This window comes from Kryptolebias marmoratus, linkage group LG20, assembly GCF_001649575.2.
Source record: "Kryptolebias marmoratus isolate JLee-2015 linkage group LG20, ASM164957v2, whole genome shotgun sequence".
NCBI lineage: Eukaryota > Metazoa > Chordata > Actinopteri > Cyprinodontiformes > Rivulidae > Kryptolebias > Kryptolebias marmoratus.
This window is the reverse complement of record NC_051449.1, coordinates 4712325-4731441: the sequence shown is the minus strand read 5'-3', so window position 1 is coordinate 4731441 and position 19117 is coordinate 4712325. Positions and strand designations below refer to the sequence as shown.

Genomic DNA, 19117 nt, shown 5'->3' with positions numbered 1-19117 from the left:
GGAGATCTCAGGCTTTACAGCGCCTTCAGCTGGGGGACAGACGGCATAAACGCTGCAGGGTAAGCTAACGCTGTTGTTTATATTCCTACCTTCGCTCTTTATGCTTGCATCTGGCCACACCCACGACCAATGAGTGAACAGGAGCTAAGCTTGCGCCGCCCACGAAGCAGGGCCGGCCCGGCTGGCCCGATTTCGAAGCAGGGACCAAAGAAGCAGGGCCGAGTAGAGTGGAGCCGGGACCTTTAGGGTCCGTGTGAAAGGGGCATTTGTAAGGTAGTAAAATCAAACTAAATGCCATTAGACGGAAAACCACAAAAATAAATAAATAAATAAAAACTGGGGTTGACTTATTGTTCTAGGCCTAACATCTCAGAAACCACTCGTTCCATCGTGATTACATTTAGGAGAATAACAAGCTTTGATCGTCTGTTGCAGCACTTACAAAAATGACACTGAACGGCCTGACGGGAATGCTGTAATTAAAGGTCTAAACTTAGATCCATAAAAGGTTTTTAGCTGGATATGATGTGCCTCTTACATCATTCGGCCAGATTACTTGCTGAGCGCACCCCTGTTTTTGTTTCAGTGCGGCCTCTTATGGAACAACGAGGCTTTTCGCCGCATCGTACCGCTTTATGACGAAAGCTTTCGCCTTGAGGAGCAGCTCCCTCAGCTTCTCCACCACCATCTCCTTGTGGGTCTTCTGGTGCACGCTGGCCAGGCTGCCGTCCTTGCGGCTGCTGGTGCGGGAAGCGGTGCTTCCTGCGGAAAGTGTTTACATTTTGAGCTGGAAATGATCCGAGACGAGACGAGACACACAAACACGGCTGCGGTGGAAAGAGCGCGAGCAGCTAAGAACCAGGTCAGATCAGCTCGGAGATTAAAAATGGAGGAGTTTTCACCTCTTTTGGATCTTGTGGACGAGAGGCGGGAGCGGTGGGAGATGTGCGAGCCCCCGCTGGAGCTCTTGCGGCGCTGGTAGGTCTGCGTCTGCGGGTACTGGACCTGAACCTGCCCCGGGTCCACAGAAGCCCCAAAGTTTATGGACCTCAGCGAGCGGACGGAGCCTCTCCCCTCGCTCATCAGAGACGAGGCCGACTCGGACTCCCTCTCGCTGTCCTCCCTGTCCTTTCCCTCGTCCTCAGACTCACTCGGAGGAGCGGCCTCCTTCTTCTCTTTGGGGTCATCCTCGTCCCACAGGCCGTGACACTGCGAACAAAAACAACTCGCTGATTTTTGCTTTTCTTTTGTGGAATAAATAAAAACTTTCTTCCTTTAACCCAGTGAAGGAAAACTGTAATAACTGCTCCTCTCAGACTCTGAATTAACCTGTAAAATCTGCTTTTTCCCTGCCCCCCTTTTTAAACCTATTTCTTTCTTTTAATCAGGAAATTAAATGCGAATGAAATATTAACGTATGACAGGTTTCAAACTTCCAACACTTTGTTTAGAAAACACACGGGCAGTTTTTACATCAGTCGGACAAAACCTCACGACAGTAAAGGTTTTTGACTTACATTAGGCTGCACACCTGTGTGGTTCGTTATGTTTTTGACTAATTAGTGACAACAGCAAAGATCTGTGTTTATTGCCTTTTATTTTATTGCTTTTTTTCATTTAATAAAGTTTGTTGACAACAAAGTACCGCCAATGGTACAGGTACACATTTCCACGCTACTCGGATGTGAAGCTGGAGCACAGACATGGTTTTCGCAAAGAGGTCACCTGTGACCTTTGACCTTGAAATCAATAGGTATCATTCTAGACTCATGAGGTGTCCAGCTGTGCAGTTTGACACTTCCACGTGACACGGTTGCAGGGTTAGAGCATAGACAGGGTTTCACAAAGGGGTCATCTGTGACCTTGACCTTTGACCCTTTGACCTTGAAATCGATAGGGATCATCCTTGACCCATGAGGTGTCCAGCTGTGCAGTTTCACCTTTCTACGTAAAACGGTTATGAATTTAGAGCCGGTCTTGGGACAAGCGTGTAAAAATAAATAATTTTTTATAGGTTTATTAAATGTGAGTGTATCTATTAAAACAAGCCTGGAGCTACAATAAAAAGTAATTACACCCTAAACTGGAGGGCGAGGTGGACATCAGATGTTAGCGGGTGCTTTTCGACCACGGTACAAAGACGTATTGTGTGTATTTTTGTGATTGTGCTCACCTTCAGGATGGACCTGTGGAAGAAAAGAGCCAGCAACTGGACCAGGTCGTAGTGCACATAACCGTCCTTTTTCTCCACGCCAATAATGTTGGGCGGGTGATACGGTTTGTTCTTGTCGATCTTGTTCTGGTTGAAGGGGAAGAAGCCAAATTGGAAGAAGTACTTGACGACGATGGTGGCCTGGAAGGACGGGGGAGAAAAAAGGATTTGTGTTGTCACTGACTGGGCTGTACAGTTTTCAAATATGCATTTTTTTATAAAAACGCCATCCTACGTATAGCTACGTACCTCGGTGTAGATGATGGCCGTCATCCAGTAGCGCTTACTGGGCCGCGGCACGGACAGCATGGCCCAGAGGAAGATGGTGATGGGAAGAACCAGCGTGGCGCAGGAGGCGGACACCATGTGGTTGATGATGATGACCAGATAACAAACGAACTCCGAGTGGGCCACCAGCATGTTGTAGAGGGCGTAGCAAAACTGCAGGATCAGGGGCTGGCTTTGGTAGAAGTTATCGGACTGCTCCAGCTCCTCATCGTAGAACATCCTGAGCAGAAAGGTGGAGAAACCGGTGTTCAGATGAAACCACAGACGTGCGGATGGAGGCTGACGCCGTGCAGCTTCTGGCGGTTTTGTTTGGACGGATTTGCGGAGTTTGGACTTACTTGTTGAGCAGCAGCTCGCTGGCGGTCAGCTCGGTGGTCATGGAGGGCAGCATGATGTCGGACCTGCTGTCCGAGCGGCTGTCGGACGTCATGATCATGTGCCTCTTCCTGTCGGTGTCGCTGTCGTCGTCGCTGACTTCCAGGCGGTCGAAGCTGACCGCCTTGCTGTAGCTGGGGGGCACCTCGGCGTCGGACATCTTGGAAGCGTCCGTGTCGGGAGTGTAGACCAGACCGGCCTGTCCTTCCGTCTGCATGAAGTCCTGCTGCTCTCCTCCGTCGTCGCTCTCGGTGATGAAGTCATTCTCAGCAGCAGAGGGGGCAGATTCTCCCTCCTCCAGCCTTGAAGATGGGCCTTCATCTGGGCTCAGGGGCTCACTGAAAGTCTCCTCTCTTACCTCCTCTCCTTGCAGTCCCTCCTCACCCTCTTCCCCCTGAGACCCCTCCTCCTCCTGCTCCTCCTCCTCTTCCTCCCTGGGTTCTCCATCACTCCATTGCTTTCCCCCGGCCTCCTGACTCTCCTCGAAATGCTGGGACTCCAGCTGCTGCTTGTCTTCTCCTTGGTCCCGCTCGTCCTCCACCTCTTCGATGGTGTCTGTGGTGCCCTGCCTGGAGTAGAGTACGACGCACTGCGTTGTTTCGCTGAAGAAGAGCAGAGAATAACCCCGGAATTATCTTCAAACGCTTCCAACAAAACAGACTGACCGACAAAAGTAACGAGACAGGCCTGGAACTGAATTTGGATTACAGAGGAGCAGCTAGAACCCGCCTCCCTGTCCCCCCGCAGACACGACGTCTGGACACCCATCGGGTTTCCTGGACCTTGTTGTGACCGAGCTGCTGTTGCCACGGTGACAGGAACCGTACGGAGCTGAACAACGGACGACTCTTGGATGCCGACCTACAGAGGCCAGGTTTCAAACTGCTCTGAAAGGCTGCTTTTTTGGGACAAATTTCCATCTGATAGCACTCACCACTGAAGAGGGAATTACAAATAAATTACCAGTAATAATCTCAAAATTTACATCTGAACGGGTTTCCAGGAACAGTCTGGTGTCCAGTCCTGGTCCTGGAGGGCCACCGTCCTGCATGTTTTAATTGTTTCTCTGCTCTGACTCGCCTGGTTTGAATGACTGAGTGAATCTGCAGGACTTGAAGATCCGCTGAAGAGCAGAGAAACACCTAAAACCTGCAGGATGGTGGCGCTCCAGGACCAGAAGCGGACCACCACGGATTCAGAGCAAGTTTGAGTGATTGAAACTCGTGAAAATCTTATTTCTGTACGAAAAAAAGTGTGATAAACAGTAAATAATCCACTTCAAGAGCGCCTTCTTAACCCTTCCAGGTTCTGCAAAACGCTTTATAATGTTCCTGGCATGCACATCTCATACAGCGCTTTTTTTATTTTATATTTTTACACACCATGCACGTTGGGGATCGAACCCCCAACGCTTTGGTTGGAGGACAGCCTTCCAAATATGGCGATTATTTTATATTATTTAGATTATTTCCTCCTGAACGTGTGTTAGGGACGCAGAAAAGGTCCAGCAATGACTCGATGAGCAACAGTTGATGTGAGAGGAAGACGGGTGGACATGGGATGGAGAGGACAGGCACCTGGACACGAAGCTGCTGCCGCTGTCCACAGACGAGCTGGACATGTCCATGCTGTACATCTTCCTCAGCTTGGGCCTGGCGCGCTCGCTGGTTTTGGGAACGTTCTCGGGCATCAGGTCCATGTCCTCCAGGGTGGACTGGCGGGAGAACAGCGTGGTGGCCTCGGTGCAGACGCTGACCGAGCGGCGGGAGGGACGAGATGGGACAGACAGTGTTTAATGTCACCTTAATGTCTCACTGCGAGACATTAAGGGGAAAAAATGTGAATGAAACAGAAAGGAAACTCGTCAGGGGAGGAAAAATGGTGAACGATGAAATGATTTCTCACAAAAAATGAACGAAATGTGTCAAATAGGTACTTGTTTGTAAAGATTATGACTTTAAACATAAATTATGTGTATTTTATTGAACCTTAACCTAATTTTATTCAACATAGGTGTTTCAAAACCCACAGCTTCTGCAGCTGGATGTGAATAAATAAAGAAGCGAAGCAGGAAGAGAGTAAAAAAATAGCCTCATCGGATACAAAACAATAAAAAAATTAAAAACAATAAAATAATTATCCGTTTGAAAAACACTGCTGGCACTTATTTAATAATTTTAACTGAGTAAGATTTTAAAATTAGTATTTACAACTTCGTTTTAAAGCTTTTGATTGTATCGACTTTTTATTTTGTTCCATTTTTTTGATTTCCTGTAAGACGGAGACACATCTAGAGTCCGACTCGTTGGGCAGAAACTGTTTTTTTAATCCAGTTCTTCATCGTGTGGAAACAGACGTAGCTGCTGAAATTAAATTAAATTAAAAACTTTTTAATTTAACGGCTAATTTAGGAAATGTGCTGATAATTGCTCAGTCAGGATGCCGTCCTAAAACAACGATCCAAATAAAGATTATGTATTGGTGCAAGGTTATATAAGAACTGTGCAGATAATTTTAACCGTTTCCTCCTCTGTGAATTTCTTTTTAAATTATTATTATTTTCTTTAACAGTCAAGTAAAAGCAGCAGCAGAAATGTACGGATCTTTACCACAATACATCATCAATTCGACTCGTTTCTTGAAGGTTTGTCGCGCCGATGACCTGCGTTTACCTGGACATGCTGTCTCTGGAGGCCGTGGAGTCCTGGCTCTCGATCCGGTACCCGCCTCGTCTCTTCCGGACCTTCGTGGAGCCCGACGCCGACTCGTCGTCGCTCAGCTGATCCATGCTGGCCTGCCTGGAGATGTTCAGCCTCATGGCCTTCTGGTAGTAGACGTGGATGCTCTCTCTGGACGGCACGTTGCCCTGGACGGGGGGGAGAGGACTCATGTTCACGACGTTCGTGTCTGTCACGTAAACCCCTCATTAAAAGACCCCGCCTACCTTCTTGACCTCTCGCGTCAGCATGCAGCGCTCGATCCGGAGCACCGTGGAGATGTCGATGTACTCCCTGCACATGTCGTTCATCCAGTTGGTGAAGCTCTCCACCGTCGTCTGGAAGAGCACCCAGGTGAACTTTATGATGTTGAACACCCGCTTGATGATGTTGTCTGCAGCACAAACAAATACACGACTTCAAAATCACAAAAAAAAAAGAATAAAAAAGTGGGACAACGAAGAAATGACGACCATAATCAGTGATTTTAGCGATCCAGGGTTCCTTCTCGAGTGTCCGGACGGCGACGACAGAAATTAACAGTTACAAAATGTTGTGTAAAATGAGGAGAAACCCACCTGGACCTGCAGACTTTTTGTTCTCCTCTCCCTTTTCTTGCCCGTCGGACAGATCTCCCACCTCTATCGCCACATGACCCGCTGAAAAACAAAGGAATCAAAATAAAAAATGAAAAGAACTGAAAGTCAGGACAAGAATGTGGCATTTCTGCCACAGTAATTAAAAAAAGAGGCTTGGAGGAGCTTTATTTAAACAAACGCTGCAAACGGAGTAACTTTATTTAAAGAAAAGCCTTTTATTCTGGGCTGAACGACTAAAATTCGCTCACCGTCTTTCTTGCTTTTTCTGCTTCTCACTCTCTTGGTGTACTTCTTCCAAAACTTGCGTTTGTCTTTGGCCCGGGCCTTCAGAGCAGCTTTAGGATCGGTGATCCAAGCCTGGTAGAAAAACTGCAAAAAGGAGGAAAAGAAGCTCAGTTTCAGTAAAACCACAAAAAAAGGTAAAGAAACCATCCTAATAGAGCTAGTTTAAAGAAAACCTCTGAATTATGCTCCATTTTGAGCATTTATTTTGCTTCCAACTACTGTGACAATAAATATGCAAAAGCTTTAAGCATCCAGTATCCAGAATTTAACTTTAATTTTAGTTTAAAACACATAATATTAGAATTATAGGTTGTGCAAAAACATTAATATTTACGTTTCTTTTCTTTTTTAAATGACAATTATGTTTGTAGTGTGCAAATTGGATTAATTATTTACTTTTCTTCCTTTTTTTAAAATTAAACAGTTCTAATAATGGGGAAAAAAACCCAATTTTAATCCTAAAACTTGACTTTAAAGGTTAGGAAATTGCCTTTTTTCCAGTGCAACACCACTTAATGCTGATTTTCAAGCAAGTTAAGGAACTTTGTCGTAGTCTTAAAAATTTTGTTCAAACGATACAAAAAAAGAAAATTAAAAAACAACCTGATAAAGACCTGTCTGAAGTGTCTGGATCTAGCAAGCAATTTCTCGAATTTGGTTGAATTTCCTTAAGTTTAAGGAAACTTAAATATTCAGGAATATTCTACCAGAAACTGAGTGAAAAACAGAGAAATTTAGATGTTTTTTTTCATCAGAAATTCATCCTGTAAGCAAGAAAAGCAGAGTTTAAATAATTAAATCTATTGATTTGCAATAAAAAGAGTTGCCAGGAACAAAAGTTTAGTATTTTGTGAAACCAGCTGTTTGGACAGAACTGAGCCCCAAATATGTCTAAGCTGACAATAATTTGTTGTATTTTATCGTATTTATTGTATAGTTTTGAGTTTTATTGTATCATATAATATTATCTTGTGTTGTATAGGATCGTAATAGTCAGTAAAATAAAATATTGTTTTACAAACGTCTCTTCAGGATATCATTTATATCAATATATATTTTATCATATTTTATTAACTTTGATGAAAACAGAATCGTTGTTTTAGTTATTTTTTTACTTTCATATCACCATTATTAATATAATGCCATGATATAATGACTGACGTGCTCATTCATCTGGAGATAAACTGTTTTGTTAGAGTTAAAACATTAAATAATGTGACTAAACGCCACAAACGTGACGATGCCTGCACTAAGGCAGAAAAACTCCTCTGAAGCAGCTTTAACATGCAGAGCTCACGTTAATACGCTGAAATAAGGTGGAACATGAGTTCAAGCTTGTGGTAAAGATAAATAAAATGCTAATTATGTTCACAAAGAGTTTCTAAACTTTATGCAAAAGAAGCTTTGGTTCGTGCAAAAACACAAAACAGTTCAGCACAGAAGCATTTTTTCAGCTCATATTTGATGCATTTGGGCCAAATTATTTTGCTTAGATGAAGAAAATGAAGATGAAATATGAGCTGCACACATTAGTTGCTTTTAGAGCCGATCACGCAGGAAAGCAAGCGGCGCCGGGTGAGTCGGGTGAGTACCTTTCCTGCCTTGGCTACATACTGCAGCACAGTTTTAGGAAGCCTAATGATAGACTTGGGCAAAGCCAGAACAGCGGAGACAAACTTTCCGATCGCTCGCTGAAGACGAGGGAGGAGAAGAAAGAGGGAGAAGGGTTAGCAGAGTGAGAGTTTAGTCTGAAACGGGAGGTTAACGGTGTTAGGAGAAGATTAATGAATCAAACATGTTGAATAAATGAGCTCGGCTGCAGGAGCTGAGGGAAAAATCCTAAACTTCTGATAAAAAAGTCATATTATACAATTAAAAACAGAAAAATGTAACATTAAACCACAAAAAAGAAGAGTAATGCATGTAAAATAAGTGGAGACATAAATCTGTTTTGACTCTCAGATCATGTGATCTGTGAAAATTCAACAAGATTGGTTTAAATTTTAAAGAAATGCGTTTCAGTCCGTCCTCGTCAGCACATGATGGAGTACCGACAGAGCAAAAACAAACCGGAGACGAAATTTACTTTTTATCTCTTTAAAAGTGAGATTGGAAAAATAAAAACAGTAAATTTAAAGCGAGGGCGAAGAACCCACCAGGTGCCAGAAGAATAAAAACAGGACAAAAAGAAATTAAAACTCTTCTCTCAGTTCAGGAAACCAAACGCGACGATGTGCAGCAGGAACCGTTCTGTCTTACATTAAGAAAAACAGGACATATCCTGCAGCTTCATTTTACTCTGGATGGACGCTGAGGGACTCTAAATAAAGTAGCACAGAAATAAAAACATTTTATAATTTAGATTTACTGAAATGTAAAGGAAGCTTGGAAACGGCGCCTGACAAACGGCCTCTCTTGCTCCAGGACGTGTGAAAGTTTTTGGTCCAGTTTCGTCTCCTTGACACGGCCGGGAGTTGCTGCAGGAGACTTGGAGAAGCGTCCATCAGTGGGTGGAGGACTGAGGACGTCCCTTAGAGACAGAGGAGCTGCAGGACACGGACGGGACGGCTCGGGGGTGTCCTCACACGGAACGACCGCAGCGTCACTTTTTCCTGTTCAAGTGCAAACGCAGATCGACGCCAGAGACTCGCGTGGTTCCGTTTGTCCAACTTCAAAGCAATGTCTCCAGCAGGACGAGCTGAAATCGTCCGTCCACACAGACCCGTGTGACCGCCCCCACTTCCACTTCGATCTCAGCGGATGTGACGAGTGCTGCTCCTCGAGGAAAACAAATGTAAACAGAGCGACTTTATTAACCTTCCATCGTTCAGAGCTGAAGCCGGAACGCCGGCCACTAGGGGGAGCTCGTGCTTCGTGCCGCTCAACTTCCAGGTTCCGGTCCAGTTTCTAGTTCTAACGCACGCTGATGGTGCTGCTTGTCTCCCAGGTGAAGACTGACCTCCTGGCCTCCATCAGGTCACCTGGACCAGAGAAAAGCTCGGCCTGTTTGTTTTCCCCACGCAGACGGTCCAACTTCAGGTTCCCTACCAGACGTCTGGGAGCTCTACGGTCCTGTGGAGCATCCTAGGACTGAGCTCTTCTGGACAGAGGACTCTGAGGTTGTCCCTTCCAATTCTGGAGCTGTGGTTGGGTCAGACGACGATCAGGGCTTTAGGGTTTGAACCTCGGCTCAGACGCCGCCTGGATGAACAAGCTCTGCATCGGATGATGGGGAACCAGGACATTCTGGTGAGACGTTCATGGATGAGGGCAGAAAACTTCTATATTTATTTAAATATATAAAAGGACAAATAAATAAATTGCTTGTAAGTTAGAATTTAACCACTGGGATGACATCAACGAGAGACATAAATGTTTGATTTTGACTTTAATGACACTTCAGTCAATATTTTTGAGGTTATTGATGTTGCTATTTGTAGACCTAAACACCAAGGTTGCTGCAGATCAGGGCATACGGTTTACAAAACTGAGAAAACAGGATTTTTATGGCACCGGTTTTTATTTCTGCACCTGGCCCTGGATGGGCTCCGTGTGACAGGAAACAGCCCGAGCTTCCCCATCCTGAAACCCCCCCCAAAAACCCAAAACGATCCACCTGAAACGCAGACTTCTTGGGCGGCTCCTCGTCTTTTTTCTCCTCCTCTTCTTCTTCCTCCTCACTGTCAGTTTCAAACAAATAATAGTCTCCACTTCTAACCACTGAGGGGGGAAAGAAGACGACAAACTCAAATCAGACTTTTATAAAAGCAGCAAAATAAGGATCAGAGAACGAACGCTTGATGAAACGAAGGAAGGATGAAAGACAAACCACTCACCCTTAAATTCTACGTAAATTATCTACATTTATCTACAGTTGTGTGATTAAGACACACTTAAAGGACGAGACAAAACACACATAAAACAGAGCACTTTGAAGGTGTTAGCGTGTTGGGATTTCAGCATGAAATGTCATCTTTAAGCTACTCAAAGTGACTCCTTTTCTACAGCAGCTGAGTGTCAGAAGCAATGGGATAGACAAGGCTGACTTTATGTCCTTGAACAGAACCGCAGTGGGCAGGAAATGAGGGAGGATGCTGGGAAATGGAGATGAAACATCAAATGACAAAGTGATAAAATAATTTGCAAAATGTCATGTGGGGGCGGGCGGACCGTGACATGAGACATGAGCTCGAACCAAACAGGCAGCGACTGAGACAACCCAGGGAAAAACCGGCTGGTTTTTCAATTTAAAAAGGTGCTTTTGTTTGTATTTTTTTTAGTTTTAATCATCATTTAATTGTTTTTCTTATGTTTCGTTTTAAAAAACCTGTGTGGTGGTCATGTCTGCAGGCAAAGAATGAGCAAACCTCTCTTCCTTTATTCCAGTACTGAGAATAAAGGCAGATTTGATTTCATGTCTTTGCTTGAAAATGTTGAACAACAGAGCGATTCTCCACTGCGGGCTTTTCAGGCGGGAAACTTTAAAACAACGGCGAGCTCAGACCTTCCAGCCGTTAAGTCATTTTCGTCGTCATTTCGTTGCGTCTATTTAAGGCCGAGCCCGCCCCGCTGGTTTCGTTAATGACACCGAACGTGAAGCGCCTCTTTACGCGATTAAACGCGAGGCCTTAAATAGAGACAGAAAAGGATTAAAGGCTGCAGGGGAGCAGGACTGCTTTCTGACGGTGCCTTCAGAGCCCAGCGGCAGTATGGGAATCCTCGGCGTTCTGGTCAAGGACAAAAGGGCCAATGAGAGTGGAGGAAGAGAAGGATTTGGGGGGTCAACCTACTGGAAGCATGGTCAACCCACGGCCTCCACCACTGCTTTTTTTTGGTCTTGGCTTTCGTTCGCTGTGCCCCTAAAATTTCACAAATACATCAATGCAACATTTCATAAAAATCTCTGCAAGTCATACTTCCAGCTCCTCTCAGACATTGTGACACAACATGAGCACGATTCACACGATTCGCAGTCACGTCCACTTAAACGAGCCTCCTTATGGCGGACTCGACGGCGGCCGGCGTTTCCGTACCGTCGTCATCCTCGTCGTCCTCGTTGGGCCGGCCGGCCGGCGGTCCGTCCACGGACTCCTGTGCCAGGCTCAGCATCTTCTCCTTGCCCCTCTTGAACTTTTGCTGCCTCACCTTAATGCGGTCCATCCTGATTAGATCAGAGAGATGATGAAGAGACGCAGAGGAGCATCACAAACTGCCGACAACAAAAAAGAAAAACCAACACGGCGGTGCTGCGGCGTGGAAAAGAGAGGATGTTATGTTACACCCGAGTGCTCATTAGTGAGGGTGAGTGGATATTATCAGGAGCTCATGAGCAACTCCTGAGGAAACTATAAGTGGTGGAAATACACTGCTTTTATGCGGGATGATATACTAAGAGCTGTCTTCCAGGAAACAATAAAGACGGATCCAGGAGATGCTTTTAAAACCACAATAATCATGTTTACTTAATTACGGAGTGAGTTAAACCTGATGAGGTTTGTCAAAAACACTGAAACGGATGGAGCTTACGGGCAGCAGGTCCAATAATCAAATGTCAAAACTCTGTTTTTATAAATGAAAGAACAGAAATAAGGGGGAAAAGCTAAGATACGGCGGGAGTTTAAGGTTTAAATCCCAGCCAAACAAATCAGAGTTTTAGCACCAAAAAGTCTGATCAACTGAAAAACTGAAGGGCGATGCATCTCTCAGGTCCTGTTCTGTTTTATTTCCATTTCTTAGAGACACAAGTTTTGTTTTTTTTTTAAACACGTCCCTCTTTTAACACCGTCACGGTTGGGTACAAGAACTGCACAGAAAATGAGAGAAAAAGCAGCCAAAGTACAAATAAAAGCCCGATTAAGACCCTTTTAAATAAGCACAAGGAAGCCCAGCTGCTTGGAAACAAAATTTAAATAAAATGCACAGATTTTACATGTTGTGCATTGCCAGAAGTAAAGAAAAACATGCTGTGAAGACTAAACCTTATCAAAAAGTCGGTGTTTATAGGTTAAAAACGACCATTTGGAGCCTTCTGAACAGATAAATTAAAGCTTCTCCCTCAAACAGATGTTGACATTTTAACAGACTTCAGCTCCAAAGAGCTGCGTGTTTGTCTGACGGCGTGGGACGAACTTTCTCTGAAGATACATGAATTCTTCTTTACATGCTTGGTGTGTGTGTGTGTGTGTGTGTGTGTGTGTGTGTGTGTGTGTGCGCACCCTGAGAGTAAAAGCTCTTAAACGGTTTAAGTTCATCACAAAGCATGGAGTCATACCTCCAGGACGGAGTTAAAACCTTTAAAGTGATGTTTTAACGTCAGCCCAGAGCGCGTCATCTGCAGAAATGTTTTAAAGCCGGGCGTGCCGAAACGAATCAAGTTCAAATTTAACGTGGTGTCAAATCGAGCGCCGTCAACACGCGGTAACCGCGGACAGGACAGAGGCGAGGAGTCTCACTGTCTCTTCAGCTGCTCCACAGATTTACTCTCCTCCTCCAGTCGAGCCTTCACCGCCTTCACGATGGTGGCCTGGAACAGCTCGGCTCCTCTGAAACACACAAACACTCTGGATTTCTTTTCTGGGAACAAAGAAAACTAAAAGCCTTCGCCATCAGAGCAGTTTCACAGGTTGGTCCGATTCGTTAAACTTAAAACAGAAAAAAGGTCCGGAGAATAAAAATAGAACTTCTGTTGCAGCTTCAGAAATCCTTGTAAATCTACAGCATCTAACTCGGGCAGAAAGAGTATCATGTTCAATTAAATGATGTCCGATGAAAGCTGTAAAACATCAAAGGTAAACGAATTAATTAAACAGACTTAAAAGAAGAGAAATATTTCAACATAAAAACGAGATAAAACACACTAAGATCTCAAACTGAGCTAAATTAGTCCACATATTAAGAGCAGCGACTGCAAAAACACAATCAGATCTACTTTTACAGGTTTAAACACATCTGGTTGTCGGATCTCATTGTTCTAAAATTAGGGGTCTCCCAAGTGGTGGACCATGGGCCAGATCTGGACCCAAATGAAGTCTCATCTGGGCCCAGATCGGTTGTTAAATTTCAGTAAAATTACTTAGAATAAAAGAACAAATCCATATCCCCCTGTATTTGCAGTAACTTATAGCTTTTCTACCCATTTTGGTCTTCCTGTTCTTTCGGCCCCTCCCTTCTTCAGGGGGCGCCACAGCGAGTGAACGATTTGGGATACGCTGGATGCCCTTCCTGCCGCAACCTGGGTTCGAACCCGCACCCCCCGGATTGTGAGACCACGGCGCTGACCACCGATCCACCGCAGCCCCCCCCTCAACCATTTACTGTAACTCATTTTAATCGGCGCAGTTTTCACACGCTTAACGGTAATTCAGCTTTTCCAGCTTTTACGCTAATGTCTGTCCCACAGAGAAAAATGGGCCTGAAAAAACAAGAAAACCAGCATGGCTATCACTAAAAGAGAATTTAAATTAAATATATATATATTTATTCTGGACCTTTGCTGGAGAAACATTTCTCTGTCCTTAATAAAGTCCTAAAATCCGTCCTGTGACGGACAGGAAGCCAGCGGATTGAGGCTAGCGCTGGTGTTACACGCTCTTCTTTCCTCCGAAGCTGCAAACAACAATTATTAATAAAAACAACCCCCCCATCCACCCGCCGGTGCCAGCCGAGTACCTGGAGGCGAGGATCTGTGAGGCCCTGATGTCTGCCACCACGTGGAGGAAGTAGTAGCTCATGAAGACGCGTCTCTGCAGCAGCAGGAAGGCGAAGCAGATGCTGTCCCAGATGATCCCCGCCTCGTCTTTGGGCAGCTCGCAGATTTCGCCGCCGCCTGACACACGAGCACATTTTTAAAACACATCTGTCTGTCGACTCGGTTCAGGGTTGTTGTTGTTTTCAGTCTTACATGTGAAGCAGATTTATAGGCCTTCAGGCTAACGGGGTAAATTTGCATATCCAGTCCCAGGTCGGGCTTTTTTAGAAAATTAAACTGTAAAACTACTAATGCAAAAAGGCTACGCTTCTAAAACAAACAGTAAAAACTAAACGCAATTTAAACAAATAAAAACAGGAGTCCAGATTAAACGAAGAGGAAGAGTTTGATCATTAAAGTTTGGTTTTGTTTAAGCCGCTCTTTCACCTGAGAATTAAAAAGTCTACTTTTTTTTATCACTGTTGGTAAACTACTCTGAATCCGAGGACCTTTAATGTTTGCAGCTCGCTGGTTTTACAGTCACCGTTAACCTCTCACTTCCGCCGGCTTTTAAGATCCTCTTACAGTCTACCTCTGCAGCGAGGCCTTTAGATCATTTAGGAACAAAAACAAATAAATATATTTCCTGTATTCTGCAGAGCTTCGGTTTCATTAGAGCTCGATCTAATATGTTCAGAGTGCGAGCCACTAATTATGGAAACATTAAATCATTTGGAAATTGTTAATTAAAAGATATATAATTAATTTCTCAGTGAGGACATTTTGAGCACACAGGCTGCAGGTGAAACTGACTGACTCTCTGAATAAAGCCCTTTTTGTACGGGGTTAGATTTACCTCGGGACCACATGCTGTTTGTAATAATTACGTTGATCGTCTGTGTGAATCGGCTATGTCAGGAATTTGTAAAGTAAAAACTCCCCCTCAAATTACCTACTATATTTTTTTGAACTCTGAGGTAATACTGCGATTTGGATCCAATACATAATTAGGCGCATTTTTTTTTCATTTCCTGGGCGCATTTTTATTTATTTATAGAGGCTGAATTGAAGCGCAGAGATAACCTTTTGTGTCCCCGGGGCCAGAAAAAGCCCATCGAGCCGTGGCGGTCGCCACGAAGAAGAAAAGGCTGAAGAGAAGGAGCAAAATCACTGCAAACGGTCGCTCTGTGCGGTACGAACAGTTTTCTTCTGTTTGGAGACAACTATACAGCAGGATAGCTGTGGCCGTAGCCTGAAAAGTAGTTTTAACATCAACTCACGTATACGCAGTGTGTTAACATCATATCCAGAAGATGTCGGTAAGTTTCAGCAAAAAAAAGCAGACGTTGGGGAATAATTCCTTTAATAAACGAGGTCCCGAGGCCTTTAGTTGACTCACCTTTACCCTTCTGGTCGGTGTCCACGTTGTAACCTTTGATGGTGCACGCCAGACTGAACAGCTGGATCAGCCAGCACTGCTTCTTCATCAGGGAGGTGATGTAGCCGCAGGCCAGGATCTGCGAACAGGACGCCGTCAGAAAACACAAAATACGAGCGAACGTCAGCAGGCACTTTGTGAACGTCCATTAATGCAAACCCCCTCAAAACATCATGAATTAAAGGGGTTCTTTGAAGGAATGCACATCAGTTTCAGACTAAAATCATCTCAAGTTGAGAAAAGAGCCTTTTCTGACGGCTAACGTTGATTTAGCTGTGGCGGCCATCTTGAACTGAGCGGCCTCCAAATGTCAGCCAGTTGTAGACGCACAGCTAAAAGTTAATTTCTAGGAGTTTCGTTTAAATCTGTGCAACAGTTTATGAGATATTTCGCTAACAGAAACAGAATTAACTCCACAGCTTTAAGCAAAGACGTCGTGCAGCGTGTTGGGGGTGGAGTCTCAGCTACTACCACGCCAGAATTTAGCTCAATATCTGTGAAAATGATAGATATTACAGCCATTTTATAGTCATTTTTCTGCCATCTGGAATTGGACTGACTCCAAACGTTAATCAGTTGAAGAGGTCGGTCCGTCAAATGATTAATTTCTGAAAGTTTCCTTAAAATATTTTCATGAAATCTCTTTTTCCTTTTTAGTGCTCCGAGTTCCTGTTATAAATTCAGCGAATGAACCGGTTTTAATAACTCTGCTCGGATACTCACGGACAAGATGTTCTTCATGGTGATCACGAAGATGTTGTAGGCGATCAGGAAGTCCCAGTAATGGAGGATCTTCTTGATCGGCTTCAGCAGCAGGTCGCCCCCGAAGAGCAGGAAGTAGAAGCAGGCCACGAGGTAGCCCATGCAGAAGACGCTGATCCGCGTGGTCCCCGTGATGAAGATGATGGTGAGGACGAACCAGAACAGGTAGCTGAACATGATGACCTTCAACATGTCCAGGTAGGATCTGAGGAGGAAGAGAGCGGGGGGAGGGTTACAGCTGGGGCTGGGATTAGGACAAAAAGTCAAAATAACTGCAAGTTATTCGAATTAAAAATGACTGTAAAAGGTGAGGTGTGGGGTCATTACAAGAGGAGGTGTGTGACCGCTACTATTTTGATCTTATTTTAATTTTCAAGCCTAAGACATGCAAGGGGAACTAATGTTTAGGCGTTGTTTCTACTCCGATTTGTTTTTGTGACGGACCAGACGGCAGCGTAGAGAATAAAACCTGACTGATGGCAGCAAACGGCACAGGAGCTTAACAATGTCTGGCTTCCACATGGAAACAGGTGTGGCACTTAGCAAGATGGCCGCCGCAATCCTCAGCTGGCCCTGTCGGCGGCCATGCTGGTGCATTTCTGACCGTTTCTGCGGTTTCACCCTCTTTCCAACAGCTCTAAAGATTAATGGAAATCTACCTGAAAATTCAAAACAGCTCTAGGAGAGAAAAATGAAAACCACAAATCTAGAAATTTTTAATGATAAAAAGGAACAAAAAAAGATAAAAGATAAAGTCTAAAAGGCTATGAGCTTTGATAAGGGACATAAAATACTGAGCACGCAGGTTTTTTTACATGAAGTCCTGATTTTAGTCTGATAAATGACAAGGATGTCATTTAGCCAGCAGCAATTCTAAAAAAACAATATCTTGTGATTCCATTTGCCACCCTATTTGTATGCTAGTTAATATATTTCTATATTTTTTTATGTTTTTGCACAATGTTGAAAGTCCAGGACGTCTCCACAGACCTCTAACCCAACTTGATTTAAAATTCGGAAACATCTCAAAATGGTTTTATCTGCAAACTGGACCTGGCTGATGCTCCACCCCTGGAGCCGCAGGTTTCATTATCAGCAAAAGCTGCGATAAATTTTTATTTTTTAGCCCTCCTTCCTGCCCTCCACCTTTGCCACCTGAAGAAATATTCTCTGACTCAGTCACTGCATTCAGCTGCTAATCAGAGAGGAGATGATTTACGTCAAAACCTTCTCGTTCCGTTTCGTTTGTGTTTGATCTCGTCACATTCAGAGCACGACTTCCTGTCAGGGAAGTCGGATCAATGAAAACCCGACGCTGTCACTCAGCTGCACCCCTCCGTGTTCTCCGCGTCCCGTTTTAGCACGTAGGAGGCCGTTAAAGCGCCGTGAGGAGCGAGGCGCTCATCAGCGCGAGGAGAACGGGACCGAACAGCCGCTCCGAGCAGGAAGCAGGATCCGATCGGACGGACGGCGGTGATGTGGGCCGGAACAGCTGAGTGAGTGTCCTTCTTCATCAGGGGGAGAAAATACCTTTTCCATACTTAAAAGCTATTTATTGAGTTAGAGTACAGGGCAAAAGCGTCTGAGTCTCAGAGTGATGGACAGAGTGTTTTCTGCGGATTATGGATTTCTCCCTCCCAGCCCGTATACGTAATTCGATCCTGGAGGGAAACGATGGAATAAGTGCAGAGCTGCCGTGGCACGGACAGACGGGCTGAGCAGCTTTTCCTCTGCCTACGAGAGCTTGTTGATGGACACAGAGTGCGTTAATAAAAGACTTGTCCACTTTGCGCATCAAAACAGTGGAATGCGAAGAGCACATAATCAATGACTGTGGACAGGTCAGGATGCTCTCGCCGTCGTTCTTAGTCGCTTTCTGCCTTTAAAAAAAACAAAAAACGAATCCTCCGTTTATCGTTTCTTATCTGCAAAGTCAGTATCAAGCTCTGGATCTGAAAATAGGACGGCAGGCAGAATTTTAAATGATGTACGCTTCGGATATTTAATAAGCCACTGACAGGAGGTGGAGTCTTCCGTCAGCCTTTCTTCTTACCGATATTTCGCCATAATAAAAGATCTGCTGAGTGCGTTTTTCCTCACCACCACCCTGCCGTGACCTCTGCCGGGCAGCTCATCTAGGTCGACAGTCTGCGGCTCTTCTGGTCTTCCATTATCGCCCGCCGCCAAATGAAGTGCTGGGGTTAACCCCGTATGTCCGTTTGTCTCATGAGCTAATTTTGATGAAACTCTCGGAGAGTCGTCGCTGGACACACGTCTACAACTAACCAACTTTTAGAGTCAGTTCAATTCAGGATGGCCGCCAGAGCTCATGGCTAAAACTCAGTCAATTTGACGGATATTGAGCTAAAATTTGGCGTGTTGGTAGCTGAGAGCGGGGGTGGAAATTAGCACCCACCACCGGCCAAATGCGGGTAAATATTTGAAGTGGCGGGTGAATTTGATCAACACACACGCCACTGTGGCGGGTTGGCAATTTGAACAGAAAAGGTGTTATTTGTCCTCTTGACATGTAGGAGGCAGTAATGTGCTCGAGTTGCTGCTGTTACGTGGAGCCGCGTTCCCCCATCAGATACGGTTCCCCCTGCGTCTCCGTGCCGCTTACGCGGCAAAAAGCGCGCGTTCATGTTCAACGCTCGTAACCGCCGCGCTGTGCTCGCGCTGCAAGGGAACTATGGAGACCGTGAAAGGTCAAACAACTTGTTATGGCGAACTTATCTATTAACAGAATTGTTG

At 44.8% G+C, this 19117-nt stretch overlaps 1 protein-coding gene across 5 annotated transcripts in view; it reads right to left on the bottom strand.

Moving 5' to 3' along the window:
• The window catches only part of LOC108232904 (piezo-type mechanosensitive ion channel component 2), a 94157-nt gene that overhangs the window by 17903 nt on the left and 57137 nt on the right, over positions 1–19117 (bottom strand). For 4 of the 5 annotated variants that reach the window (XM_037981830.1, XM_017411020.3, XM_037981831.1 and 1 more), the window contains 18 exons: positions 16325–16568; positions 15563–15680; positions 14145–14301; positions 12929–13018; positions 11510–11637; positions 11267–11335; positions 10093–10196; positions 8069–8167; positions 6440–6560; positions 6171–6251; positions 5820–5986; positions 5548–5741; positions 4453–4626; positions 2839–3477; positions 2462–2720; positions 2174–2353; positions 903–1209; positions 630–762 (listed from right to left, as the gene is read on the bottom strand). In XM_037981830.1, the coding sequence (XP_037837758.1) occupies positions 630–762; positions 903–1209; positions 2174–2353; positions 2462–2720; positions 2839–3477; positions 4453–4626; positions 5548–5741; positions 5820–5986; positions 6171–6251; positions 6440–6560; positions 8069–8167; positions 10093–10196; positions 11267–11335; positions 11510–11637; positions 12929–13018; positions 14145–14301; positions 15563–15680; positions 16325–16568 (3264 nt within the window). The remainder of the gene's footprint in view (positions 1–629; positions 763–902; positions 1210–2173; positions 2354–2461; positions 2721–2838; positions 3478–4452; positions 4627–5547; positions 5742–5819; positions 5987–6170; positions 6252–6439; positions 6561–8068; positions 8168–10092; positions 10197–11266; positions 11336–11509; positions 11638–12928; positions 13019–14144; positions 14302–15562; positions 15681–16324; positions 16569–19117) is intronic. The other variant, XM_037981832.1, reaches the window with a different exon arrangement.